This window comes from Buteo buteo, chromosome 6, assembly GCF_964188355.1.
Source record: "Buteo buteo chromosome 6, bButBut1.hap1.1, whole genome shotgun sequence".
NCBI classification, from domain to species: domain Eukaryota; kingdom Metazoa; phylum Chordata; class Aves; order Accipitriformes; family Accipitridae; genus Buteo; species Buteo buteo.
In genome coordinates this window covers 53130913-53151587 of record NC_134176.1, presented here as the reverse complement: position 1 = coordinate 53151587, position 20675 = coordinate 53130913, and the positions used below count along the sequence as shown (strand labels likewise).

At 39.5% G+C, this 20675-nt stretch overlaps 1 protein-coding gene across 1 annotated transcript in view; it reads right to left on the bottom strand.

Moving 5' to 3' along the window:
- Positions 1-77: 77 nt before the first annotated feature.
- Positions 78-20675, bottom strand: part of HSD17B12 (hydroxysteroid 17-beta dehydrogenase 12) — a 91186-nt gene continuing 70588 nt past the window's right edge. Inside the window, 5 exon segments of the mRNA XM_075030950.1 lie at positions 78-1768; positions 1985-2134; positions 8937-9002; positions 13930-14011; positions 19486-19520. Of these exon segments, the coding sequence (XP_074887051.1) occupies positions 1664-1768; positions 1985-2134; positions 8937-9002; positions 13930-14011; positions 19486-19520 (438 nt within the window). The 3' untranslated portion in view covers positions 78-1663.

Below are 20675 nucleotides of genomic sequence, written 5' to 3'. Positions count from 1 at the left end.
TTATATACGATAAAGGACAATCAGGCATTTGAACGTACACACAAATGTTTTCAGGAAAAAACCCAACACGTTAAAGATTCAGAGTAAATTCCATTTTATTTGTTTTACAAAGTCAAAAACATACAGATTGTTTAGTCCAATGCTTCCACATCAGATCCAGAGCAATCCAATTCATGTGCTCTTACAGAACTAATACCACTGACTTCACCATCCCTGTTCCAAAAAATTAAGAAAACTATGGGATAGGATCTGCGTCTCAGATTTGATCAGCACCATTGCATCGGTATTCAGGTTTTTTCAATGTACAGAAATGTTAGCCCCAAATCACGTCTCAGTACAACATATTTTACTTCAAAATCAGAGCTTGAAATTATTCGTTCAAGGACAGAAAACAACCTCCACTCTTCAACCATAGGAAGTCACCACAGAAAACATGGGTAGCTGCTTGCAATTTGATTTGCCTTGTAAGTTTCAGTACACTTTATGGTTATAAAAAGGAATGTTCCGAGACCAAAATCTTTATTTAAAGAGTAGGTAAATACAGACCACAGCAGTGCAGACTTCTCATGTACTCTGATCCCTGTCTCCTAGAGCTGGGTAACTTCAGCCTCACTTGGAGCACTCCATTTTGGAATAGAACCATGAAACAAATCAGTTAAACACAATTAAATTAAAATTGTTCTACATTTAAAGACCTTTACTGGTTCTCGTTTTTAAAGCTGTCTCAAATATTCAGGATTCATTTTTCAAAGGGCCTCACCAAAAAGACAGACTGATACATACTTCAAAAAGAATTTAACCATCATTGCTAACAAGGAAAGTAAGTCATTTCAAGCTCTGCATTTAAAGTGCCCATAATCTTTTACATAGCAACCAGCACATAACACATTACTTGTGACATTTATCTACATTGTGTTATCACCACCTATTACAAAGAGCAGGCACCAAACTTTTAAAAATGTTATTACAAATCGTAAAGATTACTTATTACTGAAAAGTTAGAATCCATGTTCAAGAACCAAGAATTTAAATACTTTCTGCAATGTTATTTTATGTATATATTTATAGATGAGCAAATACATGTATTTTGGGGTTTGGCCCATTTCCCTCAAGTTCATAACCAAAAATCATACTGGACCATGTAAGCAGGGGAGCACTCATGAGCTGGCTGACAATGCAGAATCCTTGCAAGTACCTAAAACCCAAGCTGGGAAAAAGTTATACTCTATCAATAGTGCTAGATTACTTTTTTAAATAAATATGCTCCCTTCCCACTCCTGCCCACCTGTCCAGGAATATGAGAGAACTACTATTTTCTTGCCCTTCACCCACATGCACAATACACAGATGTGATAGACACTATATATCCTCAACAGCGCAATATCTGATCAAGTCCACGTTAAGTGTTTCTTAAAGCACAGTGCAATTTTAGTCTGAAGCACTTCCCCCCTCATAATATCTATAAACAAATAAAGCCTATTTTTAAATCAATATTAGAAGTCAACAGTCTTGTTTCACCTGCATCCTCAAAACAAGACTGTTTTGCTTGTTAGGAAGTACCCCTACGATTGAAGATACTTAAAACATTAGGTCTACTTGGTGCTGCAGCATGGGTATGGAACCTGCAGGATTCCCAGGCTTCCAAGATCAAGTTGCCTCCAACTTACTTCTCCTTCATTTTTTTCAAATAACGAGCCCGTATCTGTTTGTTTGTTTTCATGACTAAATTAATGGCAGCAGGCGTAGGTAGAACAGAGAAGATCCATCCCTAGAAAAAGATAAAGGGAGCGGGTGTGTGTCTCAGCTTTTTATAGCCTGTACCAAGTGAAATCTAACAGTTACCAGCACGTGCGAAAGTCACCAAGTTATGACTAGAAGTTAAAGAACAAAAACTTCTAATATTCAAAATTATTCTTTACTCTTCTTCCATAATAAACACATACAGAGGACATTCCAGATCCTTAGGTTTTCCAAGGAGACTTACCATGAGTGCATGAGGTAGGCACCCGTTGGTCTGGGACTGCAGGCCTACCGTGCCTAAGGCAGCTCTGACATACGTTTCAGGACTGGGCTTATCGAAGGTCGGCTTGCGGATTTTGGACATTTTTGTTGCCACATAATACGGTAGAACACTCTGCAAGTAGGAAAGATCACGTTAAGCAGAAAATGCTTTCAGATTAACTTACAGATCCATCAAGGAGCTAAAATCATTGGAAATTAGATAAGCTAGAATTCAGTATACAGGTTAAGGTAGCCTTCTTTTCAATTCTAAGATCACAATGTACAGTATCAAAAACATTTTTTAATCAGATATCTTGTGGGCCATATTTGGGATGTGAAGGATAGTTCAGCGGTCTGTTGACAGCCCACACCCCCAGCTGGGGCCCTAGAACCACCACTCTTGCAAGCGTATGGTTGAAAAGCCTTTCCTACAATTTGCCTTGTAAGTATAAAACTTCATTCCATTTGTTTAATAGAAAACGCTGTGGTGTTGCTTCTCTGTAGTAAACACCCAATGTTTGCTTGGGAAGGAGGTGCAGAACCCAAGACAGGGATTTTATACCTGATTAACAGCTCTTCAGTTTGGCACCTGTACAGAAACACAAAGGCAGGAGGAAGAAGGAGAAAGGGGAACACCAGGAGACTTGGAACATTGAGCTTGTAACTCCACAGAAGGGCTCAGAGGAAGGAGATTATCGGTACCAGAGTGGAAGACCTCGAGGACAGAAGGAAGGATCAAGAAACAGAGCACAGTTAATGGGCTTTTATAGCAATGTTTGGAAGAAACAGGAAAAGTGACGGTGGGTCTCAGAACTACCTGGCCCTGGCACAATGGGAAAGCAAGGGGAAGCGGCACGGGTTCATTGTTGATAGAGGGACACTGGTACCACAAAGGCATGTCAGTGGTGGGGCAAGACAGGCCTGGAGGATCCAAAACCACATTCCACCTATCCCCACCTCATGCTACTGGAGAAGGAAAGGGAAATGCATGTATATTTGTACACTAGGAAGCGACCCTCCTTCCTCACAGAATCATAGTCATGGTTTTGGCATTGCTTTTAACTTGTCCTCAATCTAGGCCTCTAAAAAAAGTAATCAAAAGAGCTCTGGTCTATAGCCACTTAATCAGATATTAAACATACCAGATCTCACAATCTTAAAAAGGTTGGAAGCTTACCAGGACTTTGAAAAGGACCTCCTAAGACACTGTCTGTGGCTGTACTAGTGATTCAATACTTAGTCACTACTGCCCATCACAGTTGTGAGCGCTATGATTCATGTATCTTTACAACAGATATCCGAGAAGCATGTGTCCACTTCTGCTACACTAATGGATCTCAAAATGAGAATACCATCCCAAAACTCAGTATATTTGGGCAAGTTACAGTTCAGAAACCTGCCTCCCCATGCTTGACCTCAGAAACATTTACTATCACACTCTCAGCAGCGCAGCACAGCACAGGGGGCAAAGGACAACTTGAACTTTCATTGCCTGTTGATCCATCCCATAGCTGTGCACATTTCAACAGGAATTTAACCACCACAAACAGGAAGCATTGGTGTCTGCTCATTCCTTCACCTTAGAACATTAAAACAGTGCACTTCTCTCTAAAAATAAGACTTTCAATAATATATTGCATGAGTCCACTTTCAAATGGAAGAGGAAAAACACGGAGACCTGAGTTTCAGAAGTGTAAGCCATTACCATTGCCTTTAAAGGCGCCAAAAGCTACAAATGCTTGGTATGAAAACTACTTATTCTGTTACCATAATAGGATAGGTACCTAGTTTCAGCTCCAGAATGTGAACTTCATCCATTTTTCAGATTACATTTCTAACCTGAATCTCTAGTTTGGTGTTTTAAAAAAAGAAAATAATTCTGAGCTGCTTATTCACCACCAAATTACATCTGCAACATCCCCACATAGAGTGGCAGAATAGTTATAGTTAAGATTTATTTTCTGTCTTCCTCTGCTTAAAACAGACTTCGTAAGTGAACTGCACTACCCAGTTAAGCCACTGGATAGCATGAAGGGGCAAACAATTGTGCATGAGGATACTTGAAAAAGCAAGCATATAGTAGCATTACTAGTTAGCTATTGATCCACAGACTTCAAGGCACATAGCAGCACAGGATTACATTCAAACATTTTTTTTCCTCCCAAATGCTCTCCCGAAAACAGAGACAGGTACTTCATTTCAGGGACACTAGATTTACCATCTTCCTATCAACTGTGTCATATTTTAACAGATATGAAGAGACCTGTTAAATCCATTATGTTAGTTTCCCCCTCTTCTTCCTCCCCACAAGGAGCTCAGACATTCATGAACTATATCTAAAAGTGGCATGACAGATTAAAAAAGAAATAAATAAATTTCACGGCCTAAAGTCTTTTAGCATTTTGCATTCAGGCAGGTATAACCCATACTACCTGGACAAGTAACTGTATAGAAAATTACTTGTCTTTATCCAGGGAAAGCCTAGCCTGCTCTCCAGTTTCAAAACATGCCTTAAAAGTAGTTTATGTCAATACAATGTCTCTTGCTCACTTAAAACATTTGCTACTGCTTACAGCTCTGATGGTTATTAAAATTGGCCAACACTCAGAACTGGGGTCTTCAATGTTGTATGGATGCAAGTAGTCAGACCTCAAGTCCTGAACAGAAGCCTCTACTAATTATGCTACAGTCACATGAAAATAAGCCCCCAAAAGTCTGATCATGGGTTTACACAATTTTATCACCTATTTTACCTTACTTTTTTAAAAGACCTGAACACTCAGGTGTTTCCAAAGAAGTTTCTTTCCATTTCTTTGTGGGGAAAAGGAGGGTGGGGGACATAAAGGGGAAATGAAAGAATTGCAGCAACCAAAGCTGACCTGTAGAGAAAGCTAAAAAGCTTTGGAGGAAGGAAGGCAATGCCATTAGTCTGGTGACAGCACACTTCTGGGAATACCTGGAGGGAGAGCTGGGCCTGTTCAGTGTGGTGAAAAGGAGGCTGGTGGTGACCCAATACCTGCCTAAAGTTACTTCAAGGTCAGTTATGAAAATGAAAGCCAAACTCTTCTTGGTAATGCCAGAGGCAAACCTGTCAATTTTGGCTGTGGACTGTCAGACTGGACACTAGGGAGAAAGGCTTTTGCTGGGAGAGCAGTACAACACTCAGGCTGTCCAGAGAGGTCACAGCATCCCCACCCTTGAAGGTTTTCAAGATTTGGCTGGATAAAGCCATGTCTAGTCCATGACCCAGGGTTAGGAGAAATCCCACTGCTAACTGCTGGTCAAGCCCACTGCTAGGGGAGCAGGAGGTTAGACTAGACAACTGTCTAGAGATCCCTTCAAACAAACACTTCCAGGATTTTGTGATCTGATATTTTATATAGTGGACATGGTAAAAGAAAACAGGTAGTGAAAGTTTTTACTGTTATATTTTTGCTATGCATAGTAATGAAGTATAGAGGGAAAATGCCAATTACTAACTAAAGTTTAAAAAAAGGGAGTAAAAGAAAGGGGTAGAAAAACCCAAACAATATTTTTTAGACATATTCAAAGAACAAAAGTTTCAGAAGAGTCTGCAGAAATCTTTCAGGGAGAAATTTTTCCAAAAGAGCATTGAGAGAAGTCCTTGTTGCCTTCTTCCTCATTCCTTTTCTTTTTGCCTATCTCTTTCTCTCCATATAAACACACACAGAATTTTAACCTATGCTACTACTGTGCTGCCTCTGTAAAATTAAGTAGGCCTGTCAGCCAGAAAGAATATATTTTTAATCTAAAGATGGCTACATTGCAATAAACCCACTATATACTATCAAAACTAAGCTTCCACAGAGAAGGCAATCCACTTAAGCAAAACTGATATACTTCAGGCTGAACTTCAGAAACTTGTAAAACCTCACCTGCACTTTGTTTCTGCTTTTCACACAGTGGTACTCTGCAGGTATTGGCATGGTAAAAGTTCACTGTTTTAAATGGTGATCTCAGCTGGAACTGCAAGTCTGGAATTAAAAGCTCTACTGTTGAAGGTCAGAGAGATGAACTGCAAAGAATTTAAGGGGGATGCAGTCTTCCTAAGGGCCTGAAGGAGATAACATCAGCTAGTCTTCACAGGAAGGTACTTGTAATATTTATTAGTGGTTTATACTGACTTAGGCTGGAACAAGACGACAAGGACATGAACTGCAATAAAATTAGCATAACAAATTGAAGCTGTGACAGCTATTGGTCATCAGGCCCACATAACTCAGAATGGCAATTCACTGTCTACATTTAGGGGCAAAAAAGCAGTGCTGTCAGGAATTCAGTACCCTTAGCCAACATGGGAGTTAGAAAAAGACAGCTTACCACAACCTATGAAGTTTTGTACAGGAAAACATAACCATTGATATAGAAAGCCAGGTGTAATTTTTCATTTGTTTACAATGTCAGAAATGTAAGACACTGAAAACTTTTCTTCTAGCTCTTCCATACCCAAAAGCTAGAAAATCTTTCCCACACTATGTACATTCATACCGTGCTTAATGCCTTTAGCCAAGCATGAGTTACTGGGTTATTTACCTTTCCAGTTTCAATAGCTACTCCATAGTCATAAATGAACAGTAGCTGCTCCTTCTTTGTTCTCCTCTCAAACTGACAGAGTACTATTTAGACAAAATTTGGGAAGAGACAAATGCACATAGGAACAACACATCTCAGAGATGTAACACTTCTTTCTCCTGCAAGCATCTGTCTCTAAATACTCTCATACTGAGGTAACTATCAGTAGCTTTACCTGAGAAAACACAGGAAGAGCTTAGATATTGTACCGCACAGCCCCCTGCAAGAGAAAAAAAAAAACAAAACACCACAAACCCAACGCCCCCCCAAAAACCCACACCCAGCTATATTGCCAGTGAAGCTGTGTCTTGAAGGAGCCTGTGCCTCACAGTTTGTAGGTAGGCTTGAGCAAGAAAGAAATCCTACCAGAAGACTTCATATTATTGATGTAAAAAAGAGAAATACTCTACCAGTTCCTTCAGTCTCATTTGGAGACCGTGACCACAGATTAAAAAGAGGGCCACATCGCATGTAGATGAAACGGATTGGAAGAACAGCTGTTTGATAATGAGGCTAACTCTGCAAGAAATACAGTTGGAACCACACCAGGGAGATAGAAGTAATATAGAAGGGTAAAAGTGAAGGGAAAGCTGTAAGGAATTTGCAGTATGGTAAAAATTGACCCACTGCAGGACAGTTTGGGGCTGAAGCCAGGGAAAGACTTGCGAAGCCTCGTGAGAAGAGACAGTAACAAGACATTAAACATCAAAAGTTGCTCCAGCTTAATCCACTTCAAGAACTGAGACCACCCACAAACCACACTGTATGCTGAACCTGTACCTGTTCAGAGTGCTACCTTTTTATGCATCCTTCATCGCTGCATATTGGTTTAGCTGAAGGTGCATCCCAGGGTGCTAGGGCACAGCGTCAAGCACTCTGAGAAGTTATGCTTTGGGACTTCTACAGCAAGTTATAATCTGTTACTAGCATAAAACTAATGTCACCTAGTCTGTTCTCGAGAAGGTCTGTAACAACAGTAGTTAGAATGCTTTCAGGTACCACCTTTGCTAGCTTCCTCTACACTGCCAACAGACCCGAAAATAAACAGCATCCCTTAGGATGTTTAGTATAAGGTTTAAATCTAGGTTTAAATGAGGTTCCCACTAAAGGGCCAGTGACTGCATGGGAATACCTCACCCAACAATTATCTTTTTTCTTAACACAATCCTCTCTCAGGAACTGGGACAGGACATTATACTAAACATCTGGGACTAAACATCTGGATAGTAAGCTGCAGGACATTTCCTGGTGGTAAGTTCTTGTTTTGCTAAGTAAGCTTAAAGGGGAAAAAAATCTAGCATGTCAAAAAGGTGACATAGCCTTAAGCTGGTAACAACTTCTCTATGGTTTTAGCCAGTAACAAAAGCTGTGCTCTCATGCTTAATGATTACACAAATAAGGCAGACAACTTTGTGCCTTATTCCTCATAGGGCCTTTGGAATTCAGATAGTTTTGAGAACCACCATACAGAATAGGGGAATGACAGGCAAGGACATAGGCTAGTCCTGTTTGTAAGAAGATCCCTAACTGAATTTAAAAAAGATACACCACTGTCTTCACAGTACAGGTAAGATCTTACATCACCTTTATCAAACTAACTATTGCTCTGGAGAGCAACAGGTATAATAAGTAAAGAAAAACTCAAGTGTTTGTGACCAAAGCTGGAAATTCCAGCTACTTTTTGGAAGCAAACACCAAGAGTGTGTGAGGTGATATTAAAGCAAAATCTCATAAAGCTGTGAGAGACTGGCTTGGTTTGCTTTTATGCCCTGTCAAAAATAATTAAAACCATGGAAGGTAAAAAAATGGGAGGGGAGCAAGACTCATTAGTAATGTGGAAATGTGGAAACCCAGTACTAAAGAAAATTAAATCAGTCCGTTACATACAAAGGGTCTTCAAGGCTTTTGTTTGTTCTTGCTACTATGCTTACACTAGCAATTGATTCACTAACATGCAAGGACTGCTACGTTCTAGTCTTTTGAGCAGTTACCCATTGAATCTTTGTACAAATGCCCTCCAAAAGTACATTCGAGTAGATGAAGTTGTATAAAGATGTATTCTACAGTAACACACAGTTTTATGGAATATTTTATATTTAAAGTTTCAATTACCACCATCAGCTTAAAAAAAACCCAAACAAAACACAAACCGAAGTTTTTTGTTGCTTCAAGACACATTGTTTTAGAGCAACGTAAGAAAGCTGGTAATGGGATAAAAGGAAATCCTTATCCTTAATCTGTGTCATATATTCATGAATAACAGAACATGCTAATTCCCTTTTGTTACCAAGACACCAATGTTGCTGTGGTAACCACACTTACATGAAACAAACGCTACTCACCTGCACAATGATGCCCTTGCTTTTGTATTCTGCATGAAGGCCTCGGGAGAAGTAATCCACGAAAGCCTAGAGAGAAAAGAAGGGAAACACGCAGCATGCTACACATTAAAATGGAAACTCTAAGTTTGCAGGTTTTTGTAAGTATATTCGAATTACTATTTAGAGTTTATTGTTTTCAAAGTAAAAAAACTCAGGTTTTCAAAGGACCTTTGCATATTAGAGCAATGGCATCTGAATAGAAACCCTGTGCTTACACAGTATGTTTACAGAAGTGAGGCTCAATCTAAACAAGTAAAACCCTTTTTAATTTAGAAGGAAAAGGAACTAGATTTGTTACTTAAAACACAGTTAAAAAAGGAAAATAAGACTTTGTATGTTCACATTGTTCACTACTTATATCATCTCCTTAGACTTGTTTTTTTGTTTTGTTCTTTTTAAGAGTGATTTAAGTAGGTTTCTTTTGTGTATGGTTTTTAAAACACAGTGTTTAAAATACTTTGTCTTCTGCCTTTACACTTTTAAGAAATGTCACCCTATGGTGACACCTCTTCCTAGTCCTGAAGTCCAACTCCACAGATTCTCTTCCAAAGTTCTGGAAGTTTTAGAAGTTACAAGCCTAGAAGTTTAAAGAAGTGAAAAAGGTGGATGCTAGTACCTGCCTTCAAGATGCCCTCACATCTGATACAGCCGCCTCCATAACCATGCTGAGAAAGTACTGTCCTAATAACCCAAGGCTACTTAGCAGTTCAAACTAGTGTAGATTATCCCTTCCCGAGTTCTTCTAAACCACCTTTCCACTTTTCCCTCCTGCAGTCCAGCGAGACAAAATATCAGGTTCTGCTAGCGTTTCTTGTTTTAGTGAAACAATACAGCCAAACAGGTTGAATGGAGTACCTTCAGCTGAAGGAACTAAACTGTCTTATCTATGTTGAAACTAAAATAAATACTAAATTAATTAATTCAAGTATTTAAGAAGCAGTTGCTTCAGACCAGTTTCAAAACAAACAGCAAAACTCTAGTATTGCACCTACTTTACAGTCTTCCTTTGGTCACCATGCCACCAGTAGATTAACACAAGTCCTAACTGAAACCAGCACTTAAAGTTTACATTGCCCAGTGTTTTTCCTATCAAGGTCATCCCGCTGAAGTCAGCCTACACAAGAAGCAACAGAAACACTTCCATGCTACTGGACTATTTCTATAGACACTCTTTTGAGCGTACACAAGATCTGAAAGAAAACTAGATTTTGCTGCGTAGCAGGTAGGTCCTTTTACTCTTCGTCTTCAAGTTGCATGTACAAGCTAGAAGGAGGCTCATTAAACCAAAAAAGCTTATCTTCTGTCCAACTGTTCTTTCCTTCTCCCTTTCCTCTGAGTATAAGTTCTTAATGAAATTCAGTACTCAACGTGAACGAGACTCTGAAGGTCTGGTCTAGCAGCAATGATTCAAGTGAGCTAGCCATCCTATTGCAACAATAAGGCACTTGCACAGACATGCAAATAGTTCGGTGCAGTCCCTGAACACAGTTGCCAGATGTATGGGTGATAACTGCACAGAGTATATAAATAATCTATTAAAGATACATTAAAAAAACCAACTATATTGTGTTAATCAAAGTGCTTTGACCATTCAAATTTCTAACTATTTCTACATGACGAGTCCTGAAATCAGTTACTGCTCCAAATATGGAGAAACAGTACAAAGACTGTCATTTCTACTGGTTGCAAAGAGCTTGTAATAAAGAAAATGCTAATTTTACATGAGAAGAAAAAGCAACTTCCAGTATCCAAGTAAGCTTTGAAGTTTTTCTTCTTGAAGAATTTATTTCAAGACAAGTTGGGTTTTTCCACCTCCAAATGCTCAAGCACCCCAACAACCTTTAACTTAAAACAGTCTTAAGAACGTTCTCTAAGTAAACATCCTCTGAATAAGCACTGCATGCAAGAAAATTTCTTCTCCTTGGATATCCAGTAACAAACCCAAATACTAAAAGGTGGGGCAGGGGGACAGACTCATATTTCACTTCTCATTAGTATTAGCACAGGTAGATAGGTAAACCTGTCAAAAAAATAGGACTATGATTCCTTTAAAAGTGTCTCGTTTCATTGTAAAGTAGGGAATTCTCCACGGGAAGGTTAAAGAGTTAGACTGCATCTGTTCCTGCTAATTAGCCAAAGCCATTGACTTAGACATGAAGGGTACTATGCTTTAAACCCCCTCTATACAGATGAGGAAAAAAACCCTAGAAATTGCAGATACAGTCTTTCTACAGCTACTTAGGGGAGTCACTTTCATGCTTACTAATCTTGCTGTGGTAGAAGATGAGCAGTGCTGAGAATAGGCAGACTACTTAACCTGTAATTGAGTTTCTTGGGAGGAGGGGAAGAAATATTTGAGATTCTCATTGAAAAAAGACTAACCAACACAGTGTAAGGCATATTATCACTTAAATCAGAGGCTCAATTCATTCCATAAAGCTGAAGGCAATGCCACAACGAAAGTGACCTTTCGTATTAAAACAAAGAACTGTGCTCTCAGGAAACAGCTATTTCAAGAGCAAATTTTATCAGCTAAAACTAATTCAGTCTTTCATGATTTCTAAACTTAAATATCCCTGCCTTTAGTATGAATAAAATAGTGTGCATCAATTCCTTTCTGGAAATACGAAGACGTCACTGACAGTCTAGAGGAAACGTAGGTCTGTTCTCACATGAATGACACTACTGAAGGTTTCTTCATCCTGTCAAGGTTCTGCTTAGACTCTGAAATCCTTGAAGTATTTAAGGTAATTACCAGGTGCACCTTAAAAAACTGTAGTGCCATACTGCTTTAATACCAGTGTAAATGTCTCTTGCATTTAGTTTTATCACGTATACTTCAGTTCCATACTGTGTACCCGTATTCTGTCTTTATGGCATTAACTAGAGATCTTTCAGGGGAACATTTTAAAAGCCCCTGTAAGTACCTTTGGAAAAAAAAAAAAAAGACCAGCTCCAGAAAGTCAAAACTGTCCCAGTGACACAGAGAAACCAGAGCAGATAAATTTAACACAAAATGTAGATCTAGAGTAGTAACTTAAGAACTGGTAAAATAAACCAGCCTATTATGGAGGAAGACTGGAAATTTCAGTAAAAGGAATGTTTGGCTAAGTGGGGAGCTTCTTGATGAACATAAAATGAGCATGTGAGAGACAGAAACAAGGAGAAGTAAACAAAAGAGAAACATAAAGTTATTGGGTACTTAGGAATAAAATCCAAGCTAGGAAAAGACTAGCAAAGGACATTAAGGGTAGCAGTAAAGGATCCTACAGGTACACTAGTTTCAGGAGGAATTTCAGAGAAATGGGCGTCTGTTGATGGATGAGGGAGACAACCTAGAGATAAAGGATAGAAAGATGTTAAGTTATTCAACACTTCTCTTGCCTTTGCACAGCCAAAGTCTGCTCATATGCCTCTCTCAATGCACCGGTTTTGTTTAATGAAAAGGATAGGCAGAGGCAGCAACAATTTAGGGACTCCTCAGAGAAGCTGGATGTATTCAAATCCATGGAGCCACCCTGGATTCACTCAAGAGTGCTGAAAGAACTAGTCCATATGTACACAAGTCTGCTGCCTACAGTATCTGAAAAGCTATGGAAACTAGGGGAGGTCTTTGACAACTGGAAGACAGCTAACATATCCCTCCTTGAAAAGGCAAGAATGATCCCATCAGCTTTAACTCAGTTTGCGGAAAGATCGTGGAGCCCTCCTCTTGGAATTAATTTCCAAGCACATAAAGAACAAGAAGATATATCAGAAACAGCAAATCTTGTTTGACCAACTAAATTACTTTCTACAATGCAATGGACTAGCTTTGTAGAGGAGGGAAACGGATTTTTTTAATATATATAAACTCTATGCATGAGATGTATTTTCACTTAAGTAAAGCTTTTAACACCATGTTCTGCAGCATTATTATTTAGAAGTCAAGCAGATATGTGCTGAAAGGACAAAATGCTGGCCAGACTGAAAATTGGCTGGACCACCAGGCTCAAAGGGCCATGATTAATAGCTTGACATCTGGCTGATAACAAGCAGAGAGCCCTACAGATCAATACTGAAGCCCATATTCTTCAGTATCTCCTATCAGCAACCTAGATGATGACACAGAGCACACCCTCAGCAAATTTGCAGACGACAACGTTAGATGGAACGGCTGACACGACAGAGCTTCAGTCCAGAGAGACCCTGATAAACTTGATTATTGTTAAACATTGTGAGATTTCTTGACTGGCACAGAGTGAAGTGCAAAGTTCTGCATACAGAGTGGGATAACGCCATGCCTTAATTTTGGTCAAGTAGCAGCCCTGCTGAAAAGATCCTGGAATATATGGTGGCTGCCAGGGAGAAGATAAGCCAATAATCCACTCACTGCAAGAACAGCAAATGACATACTAGGCTACATTAGCAGGATGTATGGTCACCAGATCAAGGGAAGTTGACTATTTGGTAACGGCAAGGCCCTAGAGCTCTATACTTTCTTTTACCTGAAGTGCTAAACTTAAGGCAACTAATAAAAAAGAAGGACAAATGTTTGCTTCCAGCAAGCACCAGAAGAGTCCTACTTAAATAAATATATATATATATATATATTGAAGATACACATCCTTCAGTAAGATCAGAGAAAAAAGCTTCAAAGTCAAAATAAGAAAGTGTGTTAAACTTAGTCAATGTCCTTTCTCAACCTCACACTAAGCTTGCTTGGTACACTAGCATCCTTTTCCACATAAAAGTAGAATGCATGATGAAATATGTAAAATAGTTTTTTCTGTGCCCATAAACCCTTGTACTCATTTTTCTCTTGACCCTCCAGCTTCCACTATTGGAAAAATTTAAGGTAGAAACTCCGTACTTTTAGTTCATGAAAGCACCACTAGATGGACACCAAAACATTTATTCCTGTAGTGTTGGCTTATGTTTGACACTTGATTTCAGTGTGGAAAAGAACACTTACCTTGGTTGCAGAGTAAAGAGTCAGCAGTGGAGTTGGATACATCCCAGCAGCTGAGGAGATATTCAGGACTACCCCTTTTGATCTGAAAGGCAGCAAAGATACATTATCATGAAATAAAGGAAACATCTTTCACATTTCAGAAAATTACTGCAAGCCAAAAGAAAACCTTTAGAATGCAACTGAGATTAAGGTCTGTTTAAAAATCCCAACCAAATCCTAAACTGAAACTTACTAATATGACTTTAAGCACAATATAAGTATTCAAGCAGCTGGTATAAATCAGGAACAACTCCAAGGTCAATACAGCAAGAGAATCAAGCTCCATACATATACACACACACACTGGGCTAAACTATGCGAAACAGATTGAGTGAAGCCAGCATAAGTCCAAAAGGCAACTTCTAAATCTTGGGCTAAGGTGTCAGAAATGGCAACACAAGTTTGTTGTATAGTTTACACTTTGATAATCCTTTTCATCTTCTAAATGTTACTTTATGATGGATCTTCAAGATAGGAAGTATCCGACTCTACTGCTCAAATACAGAAGTGTTTTAATATAGTATGGAAGATATTCAGTGAATGTTTACAGAAGATAAGAATTGTTTTACAGCTGTATTACAGTAACAGTGAAGGTATTCCACAATAATATTTCAGTAAGGGTACCAGTCTGAAATGAGCTACCACCTGCTCTGCCAAGCACTTCTAAAGCACGTGCAGGTAGGACAGAAAGTAAGACTCCTGGATTTCCCAACCCACTGACTGATTTTGAGCATGTCTATTCCTGAGACTAGTTTTACATACAAACCCAGTCATATTATTTAGTGCTAGGTAGAAAGAAGAATTAGTTTTAAAAGCTTCAGGCAAATTAGGGCAAGTATGCTGTTAGAAGGTGCTACCAGACAGTCCAACACGGTGAAAGAAGCATCTCTGCTTCTTCTTACCCTGTAGTAACTTCAAGCCAGTTTACCTGAACATACTAAATGTGCCATGTTTAGTGCAGAGTGAGAACATTCATGCAGGTAAGCATCATGCAGCTCAACTCCTGCAGATTCACATATGAGTTTCTCATCATGTTTATTCATCTAGGTATACCCTATCCCGCTGCTGCCACAATGATTTAAGTAATCATCTTAAAAACAAACAGTTGACTTTAAGTGACCATTAAAAACTAAAACAATGTAGCTCTTTGAAAATCATGACAATAGATTCAAACCAACACGGCTGCTGCCATGATACAAGTGTGAATTAAATCTGTGATTGATTCGCCTCTAGAAATGAGATGGCTAACATGACAGAAAAGAATCATTTCAGCCATTCAGGATTTCAAACACCTTTGCCAAAGTTTGTTGTATTTTTCAGGAGTTATCTGCAAGGCCTGGTTAGTGAAGTAAAGTAGAATCGTGGATCAAAATATGTAGTATGGAGAAAATAAGACCACAAATTAGTAATGAATTTTCACAACAGCAAAAGGTTAACAGTGGATGCCAGAAGTTTTTCATATCAAGACAGGTGGTGCTTGTGATATTTATTCATGAGCTCAAATGGGGATTAGCAGTGAAATGAGTATTCGTGCAGTTTTTAAGAGATTACCAGATTGGAGAATACTATAAGGAACTTTTTAAAGAGCTCAGACTGCTATGTGAACAGACTACAGAATGGCAGATGAAAAATCAGTATTAACAAAACCAACAATGCATACTAAAGAAAATAATGTGACTTAATCACAAACCTTGCAGGACTCTAAATCAACTATCCACTCCCTGGAAAACCTGAGCAAAGTCCACAAGGAGTTCTCTTTTGTGCAGCAGTCACCAAAACCAACCAAAGAACAGGATGGTGGGAACGGCAGTGACATATCCACCACCACTGAAATCTTGTATTACAGTCTATGGAACACTTTAATCCCTCCAAACATAGGACAAATATTAAGAACCTGATGATTTAAGAGAGGGGGAAAAAAAAACCCCACCTGATACATTGATGAGGTGAAAAGATTGGTTGAATTTAGCTATTTAAGAGACTATTAAGAGCAGGCATGATAAGAGTATACAGACTAATGAATGACAAAGATCAAGATCTTGATTTATCCTCTTAGAATACAAAAGAAAGATGACATTTATTTAAATGAAAGACTGAAATTTAGATCCGATAAAAGGAAGTGCTCTTCCCATATTCAGACTACGGGAGTACTTGCCACAAAACTTAATTGAGGACAAAAGCTTAACAGGATTCAAAAAAGGGTAAGCATTTATATGGATAAACATGAGCCTCATGCTTATGAAACAAGCTGAAGCTTTAGAAGAGAGGCTGGCATTCAGGCTGTAAAGCGTAGGTCTTGCAGCATCTAGCTAGACTGCAACTTCCCAGCAGGAGTAGTGACCATCATTCTAGGTGCAGTAAATTAATGGTCTGACCCAGTGAAGAAAACCCTCTTGGAAACACAACAAATTAATAGCAGCCCCTTGCAGAAGCTCCATGCATTGGTCTCTTTGAAGCAGTCAATGCCATTGTGGGTTTTGTGGTTTGTGTTTTTTTCTTTATAAAGAAAACAGTCCTGGCCTTAAAAGCTCATAACTTAAAACCTCCAAATAAAAGGAAACTGAGAAGCATGGGTGTAGAGGAAACACTTCCAATGACTCCAGTTACAATTTTGTTTCTTAGACGAATTGCAGAAGAAATGTTTTTAGTGAGGGATCTGAAGAACTACATGAGCATCCGTGCAGCAAAAAGAAATTTTGGCTCCATCCAACTCAACTGTGCAGTTAATGGGGAGGGGAAAAAAAAAAAAAAGTTGGTTAAGATGAAGAGAGCCAGGCCCACACCCTCACACCTCCCCGTCATTCTACCTTAAGTGGTCCAGCACCGGGGAGACTATATTTAGCCATCTCCCTGTTGCTGTGGCAACCAGTGCCTGCTCCAGCTGCACGCCAAGTGGAAAGAGCAAGCTTCCTCTGTAATGTAATTATGCACTTGCTACTTCCCTGGCAATAAATACCATAGTTTGATATTTGTCTAGAAACAGTCAACTGATTTTTGTTGTTGTTGGGTTTTTTTGTTTCCAGAGACATTCAAGCCTTGATTTTCAGTTCCACGAGTCTCCCACCTTAGACAGGAGCCTGAAAATTTACAGAGGAACTGCTCATTTAAGTGTAATAGGAAGCTGCGGATTATAAATTGTCATTTTAAGTGTTCAGAGTACAGGAGAGGAGCCACAGCAGAGAAACTAAACGCCATTACCAGAAGTGGCATTCATTTAATGCTGCTATGTTTATTATCAATAAAAAGTAACAGACACACCAAGATGCAGTTGTGTTTTCTCCTCACGGACCTGGATGCAAAGCATGTAAAGTCTGCTCTATTTCTGTATTTGTCTTGTAACATATTGCCATTAAACCACCATTCAAATATGTAAAAGCATGCACTACAGCTAGCTGCAAGATGCTCTAGCGTGCTCCGCCACATCTATATACTCAACATGCTATCCTCCTTGAACAAGCGAGGAATAACGATGGGATTCCTAGTCTAGTTTTATTCTTAGAGCCTGGAGCCCTTTTTCCTAACCCGTGGTCCCATGTGAGAAATTTATGGTTGGCCCAAAGAGCAGCTGAGTATAGCTACCATTCATTCATGCCCTTGGATTCACTGGACAGCCATGTCCTCCTGTGGTTACAGACTCTTTAGTGGTGTTAATGGCCTGTGAGCTATGACTATGCAGGAGTTGGCAGCTGCAGACATTGCTGCTGTGCACTGCAAACCCAACTGACTTCACAAAACCAAACAGAAAATGGAAGCTTTGTCAAATATTTTTCCCTGGGACAGAAACCAAGGCCTTCATTCAAATGGAGCAGTCATTTAAAGTGGCTCCTCACACACAGTAAAAAGTTCAAGATGTGTCCTTTTCTTTTCTTTTTTTTTTTAAACCACTGTTAACCTTTTCTTTCCAAGCCTCTTACTGATCCTTGAGACTCCTGAGGTAATCATGTAGTTAGGAAAAGTGAGAAGAAACATGACATGGTGTGCTCAAGGGTAGTCAGAACCAGAAGTCAGCAGGATCCTGGTTTGCTGCCTTTCATTCAAATCGTCTTACCCATGTTAATATGTAACAGAAAAACATACACAGGATATTTTATAAGTAGAGTATACATCATTCTGTCCTGAGAAGCTGAAGAGATCAACTCTGCCAAATGGATAACTACGACATTTCTTCAAAGAAGAAACTGAGCCAAGAAATTGTTAGAGCTTCAAAGTTCCAAAAATTATAACAAAACAACATTAAATCCTTCAAAAGCAGAGTGGCTTTGGTCATGTTGGCATCTTCAGAGGGCAATAGTTTCACAAAAGGCAGGTCCCTTTACCTGTCAATAATAGTACATGGGCAAGGAGTAACTTTTGACTTAGAAGCTCTGAGTAGCTACCACCACTGTACTATAATCCTCATCCTCTACTCCAGCTGTATTGGGAAATATTACACCTCTGCCCCAGAGCTCTGTCTTGGGTCTTCCTTTCTAATTCACATTCCTTTACATGAAATACATTCATTCTTATCTCCTGATTGTTTAATTAAAAATCTAAGCTCACCATCACCCCGATGTGCTAGACACCGACTCCCATACTGGCCGCTAGCTCTGACAGTTTGTACCCATAAAGAAACTTTGTTTTAGGTGTGAAACATTTGCTCTGCATCTGTGCAACACTGGAATAACTGAATCCCGATCTGCAATGAAGACTCGCAGATAGTGGGATGATACAAGAAATAGCAATTTTTTTTTTTCTTAATCTTCATCAGATTTGGAGATTTGCCCCACATATATGCTCCTCCTACAGTATTTGTTTGGAGGCAATACCGTGGTAACTGTCATGCATGGCTCTACACAGCTTTCCTCAGTATTGACAGCATAGCTCAGACCTGACCTAGGGCAACCCCCAGCAAGCCGGGGTTAGCACCGCAACAGAGATGGCGAACGGCCTGGGACTGTCGACATCAGCCAGAAAACAGCCTGGAGGGACGTGGAAACCGTGCACCTTTTAGTTTCACCTGGGAACTAGCTGGGAAGTCAGTACACGTCTTCCGCGGCGACAGTGGTGTGCATTAACTCTTATTTTAAAGACCTGGTCTCCAATTCTACTCTTCCAAATGATCACAGCCTTTCCTCAATATACCTCCTACTGTATAATGAAAACATATTCTTTGCATCCATTTTACTTACAATGACTTAGAGAAATAGCCTTAAGAAGGTTATTCCCAGGAACTGTAACCACCCCCTCAGAATAGCAGGTTGTTGAGTTAGTGCTGATGAGTCAGACAGGCTTTTCAATTCTGTTCTAAAAGGAATCACCACAACAGTGGAGAAGGGAGAGGAAAAATAAAAAGGGAATCGAGTGGAAAAGGCTTCCACCGTCTGATGATTCATGCACCATCAGCGTGACTCACCCAGCATTACTCTGCCATTAAAACATGGAGACTAGGCTGATTAGTCACAGTAATGAATTTTTCAAGAAAGGATTCTCCCCTATAAATAATGATGACTTTGTCTGGATAGTGTTAGCGTGACTCACCTTTCCAGCATGCCGGGCAGCACCAATCGTGTCATCTGCAAAAAGAAAACATTCGTGATGGCTGAGAATGCAGACACCAGACAGCCAGAGACCGAGGGAAGCCTCCCTTCCTCCCAGAAGCAGCTGCCACCCCCTCCGCCCCAACCAAGGCTTGGGGAAGCAGAAACCATACTTTGCGTAGGCAGTTTATTTTTATTCTACCTGGATAACTTGGCTCTGTCAAGCAGTGTGTGCACTGAATCTGGTGAACCCATCCAGCTAGTAGCATAAGTACAATAAGAGTAAATAAAAAGATGTCTTTACTGCTCTGCAGCACCCGTGGCCTCGAAAGAACATTAAAACACCAGAGTACTATGGTACATGGATGATCTTTCTCTCCCCACAAAAAAGCATCTGTCTTCCTCAAGACTGACTAAAATTACCACCTATGCCAAGACTCAAGACAATATCCAATGCATTTTAGCTAGGCTTACTGAACTGCTGATTTTAAGTTAAAAATAACTTGTGGAGCAGCAAGAGCACTGGAGAGAACTAGTGAAGGTAAGTTTCCTACATTATGTTACCTACAGAAAACATTTAAGACCCCAAAACATTTTTTGCTGATTACACAGATGTTTTCACACTGAAGAACCTACAGCCCCACGAGAAAAGTAGCCTGGCAAACCTCCTCACTGCTCTGGAAGCTCCTGTCTTCGTTATGACTCTGAGCAATCTGGCTGAAAGATTCTCCAGAGCAGTAATCCTAAAACAAGCTTCCCAGTTACAGACAAAGCAGCTCTGACAAGGGAAACAAATCAAGCATTGATCCAAACTTTGGCAAATTTTTAATTAGTGTGAAATAGTTATTTTTCTACTGCTGATTACTACCATCCTGAAATACAATTTAAATCCAAAATTTCTGCCTTTAAGAAATAATGTCATCAAAGTTCAGCTTGTGCCAAATACTACCCTGCCCCCAACCAACCATGTTAATGTCACTGATGCCAAAGACAGATCAGACACAAAATACAAATTGTTACCACTTTACACATCTTTAAAAGGTATTCCAACAAAGTTCTTGAGAACACAGTGAGGAGGGGGTAATAAAATACTAATAGCACCAAAACGTAAGGGTCCTTCCACTGATACCAAATTACCTTGATAGCTTAAAACATGAAACATTTGAGTAGTATGGGAGGAATAACACACAC